Raw genomic sequence first — 6,142 nt, 5'->3', positions numbered from 1 at the left:
CTATCTATCTATCTATAGATAGATAGATAGATAGATAGATAGATAGATAGATAGGATATCTATATATATATATCTATATATATATAAATAAAATAAAAAATGTGTGCTGATCAGAGACATTGAAGCTGGCCAAAGCTGGCGAAATTCAGATGATTCCTCTTAATGTGGACAAAATTTGAGCCATTTGTAAGCCTTGTTGTCACCACCCGGCTCCACAAAAGTTAATTAAAAAATCAAAAGAGCTGGTTGGTAAAATGGTTGGCAGAACAGTGACTGCAATCAATCAAATGCAGTCACTGTTCACGTATTCTGACAGCCGTGGGAGCGGGCTGTCTGAATACTATAAACCGTGTGGATGGGGGAATCGACATATTTCTCTTGATCAGTTCATGGAGAAACTTCCCTATTTCCACTGGCTGTATTGGCGTGTCACCATCAGATACCAAATGCCTACAAATTCATCTTCCCCCTGTGAAGACACAGTCAGATATATAGCTCTAACCAATTGCACTACTCTCCTGGTTTAACAGAGTAGGAGTATGACTTGGTCAGACTGCAAGCAACTCAGAACATTTTCAAAGTAAAAGTGGATGGGAACAAAGTGGAGACAGACTGAGTTTCACTCAATAATGTGGAACCCAAGCCTTAAGATCTTGAATCCTTTATGAGGATAGACAGTGATCAAATTAAATTTACATCTAATGAGATCTGCCAGCACAGTACAGACAGGGTTAATTATGGCAAAATTAATTCCCCATCACCCTCCTTAACATTATGTAGCATGGGAAAACTTCAGTTTCAGAGCTGAGCAAGTAACATGTAAGTGGCAATTTTAAAATATTTTTTAAGTTGTGTGAATTGGAACATGTGCATAGAGAACAACAATCTCTATGAGCAAGCTGGGATGGTGAAACCCTGAAGGCGCCCATACATTGGCCGTATATCAGACGGTTTTTAATGTACCAGCCAAAATTTGCACAGTGTGTGGGGCTGTCGGCTCCCTTTCAGTGGGCATTCCTCAATCAGCTGATCAAAAGAGCCGGTCTGGAAAATCTTCGTACGATCAGAGCCGGCAGCCAATGAGCTTCCCGCTCTGATCAGGTATTCTGACAGGTGCCGGCAGCACCCGTCAGAATACAATGCAAACAGCGGCAATTTCTCTTATCGACATGCTGTTTGTGTTGATGGATGAACGCAGGTTGAACGAAAAAAATTGATAGGTGTATGGCCAGCCTTAAAGGTTTAGCACGGGTGTAGAGGAACTAACAGTATGCATTTGCTCTATAAGTAAATATTTGTTATCTTCGGTGAAGACCCTTGGACTGTGGCTATTTCTGGATTAAAATATAAAGCAGATGTTATCCCAATTTGACAGCAAAAGTGAAAATACACTTTATGGCTTTGCCACGACTGTCAGGTCTCCACTGAGAATTCAAGATGAAGTGGACATCTGTTGTTGCCATGATTGGGGACTACAGAATTTTCTGCTCTTTGTCAACATCCAAACTAAGAATTGGATGGTGGAAAGGGAAAAAAAATATGATTGGTCACAAAAATGTTTAACATGTTGGAAAATTTGTGTGCGACGATGGACGTGTGTGACAATCAGTGGCGTAACAATCACCATAGCGACCCAGGCGGTCGCTATGGGGCCCGGGGCACGGTGGGGCCCGGCCAGATGCCGTGCGGGCCGCCTGGGTCGCTATGGGATCTTCTGCTGCTGGCTTTCACTGGCGTCTGAAGATGAACACGCCGCTGTTCAGATCATTTGTGCAGCGGCGCATTCGTGTCCACAGTCAATGAGAGCCAGCAGCAGCGGGGGAGCAGGCTGGACCCGGTGTTCTACCCTGTCGCGAGCCTCTGACGTCACCGGCAGTGGAGGAGGAGGCGGGCCCGTGCTCGGCAGCAGGGGAGGAGGCGGCCTCGGTGACGAAGAAGGAGGCGGGCTCGGCGACGGAGGAGGTAAGGAGTGCGACCAGCCCACCTGAGGGTGATCCTGCAGAGCCCACCATAGAGAGTCTATGGTGGGCTCTGCAGAGTCACCCTCAGGTGGGATCTCGAGTGGGCTCTGCAAGGGGTATAACTAGAAATCACGCGGCCCCATACAAAATTTTGCTATGGGGCCCTGTGATTTCTAGTTACGCCCCTGGTGACGATGCATGATTTTTGTCATGCATTATGTCTACGTTATTCCGGGTAAATGTCACTTGAAGACAATGAACCAATATGCCTGTTAACCATAAGTTGTAATGGCAGATTTGTAGATGGGAACAAAAACGTCTGGTGTTGCATCATATCTAATTTATTGAAACGTGCCACTGACGACACCAAGTGTGTTATAAAAAGAAACAGCAAAGGCAACACCTTTAGTTACTGCAAATTACTTCCTTTCATCTGCCTTAAATGACAGTAACAACATCCAAGGCACAGAAGTGTTGTCTCTCTTGAAAACTTGCACCCATTACTGTAAAAAAAATGTAAGAAAAAGAAACAGAAACCTAAGAAAAATTGCATGGAACTAGACATCTATTTTCCTACAGTTGTTAAACATTAAGAAGTGGAATTAGCAGGATCAAGGCTGCAGCATACTGCAATTATAAAACCGTAAGAAGAAGGTAACGCTAAAGAAAAGTAGATAGGTGGACAAATAATAAAAAGCTTGCACTGTGCAGCAGCTCTCCAAAACACTTACAGGGTTATTCACAAAGCTAGCCAAAGGATCCAGCTGTAGCTCCGGCTGATCCTTCGGCTAGCTTCGGTCGCCGAAGCCCTTCGTTTCAGTCGATTCTGTTCGGCACCTCCGTGGTTCGCTGTTCGCCCCCCTCTGGTTGTCACTTCGGATCAGTCAAGCTAAGCTGCCTTCGGGAGCTGTACATTTCTGCACTTCGGCTCAGGCGAACATGCTGAACATGTTCGCCTGAACCGAAGCCAGCCGAAGCGAGCCGATGAACGGCTAATTTCAGCCGATGTACAGCTGAAATCAGCCATACTGAGCTAAAATGAATAGCTGAACAGCATTCGGCGCTGTTCGCTTTGGCTCGATTATTCACTCGGCTGCCTTCGGCAGAATTGTGAATAACCCTCTTAGATAGATAGCTGTTATGACAATACACTGGCCTTAATATTTCATAAATTACCAACCTGGAACAAGCATGCAATAGGTCAGAAGTCCCTAACTGCATACCTGTGTGGATTTAGTTTTGAAACAAATGGGTCAGCATCACTGGCATTTCAGGTTAAAGGTGTTTAAGAAGACAAACTGAAAATTCTAGACAAAATGATTTTTTTCAGCCTTGCTATTTGCCGTTCTCTGACAGCTGCACTGTAAGAGGCTCCAGGGTCAGTGTATTTCTACTGAGTTGAAAGCATCTCCCATCTTACGTTTCATTCTTGACTTTTTACCCATGAAGAAATATTGGCACAGCCTCATTATGCACCTGCAAATTCTGCACCTAAAGATGTATATTTGTGCACTGTTAAAAAGAAATTAAACTAATACGCCTGATAGAATAACTGAACTGGCAAATGTTTCAAGCAGAAAAGTAAATTCCTCATAAACAAAGAAAACCTTCAGCTTGTCCCCGGGGGTCCAAATGAGCAAGAGGACCTATCAAGGTATGGCATGGGAGCCTGTCCATTTTAGAGAGAGAGAGAGAGAGAGAGAGAGAGAGAGAGAGAGAGAGGGACAGCAGGCTTTAATTAGGGCATCTGTCTGTTTTTGTGGCATATGATTAGGTCGGCTGGCATCAACAATTATATATCTGAAACTATGAGGGCACATTTGTCACATGTGGTGCAGAGGGTGGTGATACATGGCAATGCAGTGAGATGAGCCATAGATCACATGTAAAATTTCAAGTGACCTCCTGGCAATGCAGTTTGTACACTGATGGGCATCGAATAAGGACCAAATTTGTTTTCAGCACAGAGGCCCTCCTGTTCATGACTGCATATTTAGAACGATCATGCTCAGCCAGGGATCACTGCAGCAATTCCTCCCAACTTGTTATTTTCAACATGTGGTCAATAAAAGAAGCATTTCAGTTTCTTGCAGAGATCTGTGGTAAAAAATATTTTGTTTCCATACATCTGCAGATGTCTGTTCCTTAGCCTTGAAACAAGTCCTCTTTGCTAACTACATCCATGGTGTAGTTGCCAGAACTCTTCCTCCTTAACAAACACACCCTTGAAACAGTTGTCATAACTCCTCCTCCTCAACAAACACACCCTTGAAACAGTTGTCATAACTCCTCCTCCTCAACAAACACACCCTTGAAACAGTTGTCAGAACTCCTCCTCCTTAATAAAACACACCTATAGTACATTTGCTAGAACTTCTCTTCAACTCATTGCCGTCACTGGCTTTCTTAGATTGCACCCAGGCCTATCTGGTCATACTGGAAGATCTGTCAACTACATCATGGAAATGGCCGCAATAAGAATTTATCTGAAACCAAAAGACGCCTTTCAGTCTATACTGCAGTGATCCCCAAATCAATGGCTTTAAAAGTGTACACCATCATATAGAGAATACAAACTGTAATACATGGCAAGCATTCCAACTTTTTAGCTCACACAGTTCAATCCGTTCACCTTTTTCAGGGAGAGTTTGGGAATTGTAATTAAAAGCATTTTCCAAATTATAAATATGTGTGCAATTTAATAATTGAAAAGGGATCCGACAAAAAAAACAAAAAACATAGCGAAATGTTAGAATCCTACTTCAAACATGTCTTGCTTGTTGCAGACCATGTGTCGGAAGATTCCCCATTCCTGGGATGGTGGATTATAACTATTTCTCTACGGCATCACTAGAAAAATTTGACACTGGTCCAGAATTTGCAAAGACCCCTTGAATGCCTTCTCCACTATGTTGTCTTCATCACTGATCCCCAACTAATGTCTTGGACTACTTTCTGGCTTTCAGCTACACATTCACATCACAGAGGGAGTACAAATCCTAGTATGTACCAAGCATTTAACTTTCTAACACACCAATGTGCTTAGATCGGTTTAACCAGTTCACCTTCTCCAGGGAGTGTTTAGAAAGATTTCAATTATATGTTATATGCATATGTCAAAGTATTAATTTAGATGAAACCTGTCACCTATGTAAAGTATAACCAGTCCTACTTCAAACACTTCTCTTCAGACCTATTCAATCTCTGTAGAAGGTTTCCTCATTGCTCTCAATAGGGAATCAAATTATATTGGATTGGTGGTTATCAAAGAGGACCAATGCCGAGGAGGATGTGCCCAAAAATGCCAGAGGGCAAAATGCTAGTCAAGAGTATTGCCTGTGGACGCCCTTCAGCTGATCGTTTCCCCATTGCTGACTATGTTCCATGCTGTGTCTCTTTGTGGAGGTGGTCATATTGGTAGAGATCAGAGCTTTTGCTTCCTTATGTGAGAGATGACTCCAGGGAGATCCGTGCACCACAGCTCCTCAGGTACAATGATATTTAGTGACATCTCCAAATCTTGTGGGACCAAAAATCAAAGCCAGCCATGGCTTTGCTGAGTTCACATTGCAGATATAGAGCTATGAGGACTCAGAACAAGAGTGCCTGGGCACAGTCACATGCCAGGGAGTACACTGCTGTTTTTTTAGGAGGAATTCAAGGTAAACATTTTTTTGTTCCCAAGGTACTGTTCAGACAAAAATGTACATTTTTATTTGGGATTAAATGGGGAAGAAGATTTTTTAAAGCAGGACTCAAAAAAAAAACCTTTAAAAAAAGTTAGATTGGGCCAGCATAGTTACCTGGAATGATTCCTTTGCAATGTCTGGAAGGCTGCAGGGGACGATCAAATTTTCATTTGTAATCCATGCTACATACAATGTGCCCTTTGATCTTTCAGGCAGTGCTGGGTGTCCCTTGCAGTGAGTGCAGAAAGTCGATTGCCTGACTCTCTGTGACAGGCTAGAGCTCTGTTAGAACAGGGAGTGCGAGTGCAAGTTAGCATGCAAGAAGTCCTTGGCCAGGTGTGAGGCACTGGCTGGCAGGGTTGTGGATAGTATTTCTGTCACCTAGGTTTCTCAAATACACAAGGTGAGAGGCTCCAGGAAGGTAGCTCTTAAAGAGAAGCTGGCAATATGACTACGTCATTGAATTCTGTATGCTTAAGCTAAACCCTCACT

The 6,142-nt window shown here is 43.3% G+C and overlaps 1 protein-coding gene across 1 annotated transcript in view; it reads right to left on the bottom strand.

The window, feature by feature from the left end:
• CRYL1 (crystallin lambda 1) overlaps window positions 1-6,142 on the bottom strand; it is a 104,942-nt gene that overhangs the window by 3,416 nt on the left and 95,384 nt on the right. The window contains exon 8 of the mRNA XM_018554669.1: window positions 4,805-4,841. Within this exon, the coding sequence (XP_018410171.1) occupies window positions 4,805-4,841 (37 nt within the window). The remainder of the gene's footprint in view (window positions 1-4,804; window positions 4,842-6,142) is intronic.

Source organism: Nanorana parkeri, unplaced genomic scaffold (assembly GCF_000935625.1).
Source record: "Nanorana parkeri isolate BGI_ZX_2015 unplaced genomic scaffold, ASM93562v1 scaffold169, whole genome shotgun sequence".
Lineage (NCBI taxonomy): Eukaryota > Metazoa > Chordata > Amphibia > Anura > Dicroglossidae > Nanorana > Nanorana parkeri.
Note: the sequence above shows the minus strand (reverse complement) of the source record. Positions and strands in the feature narration are given on the sequence as shown.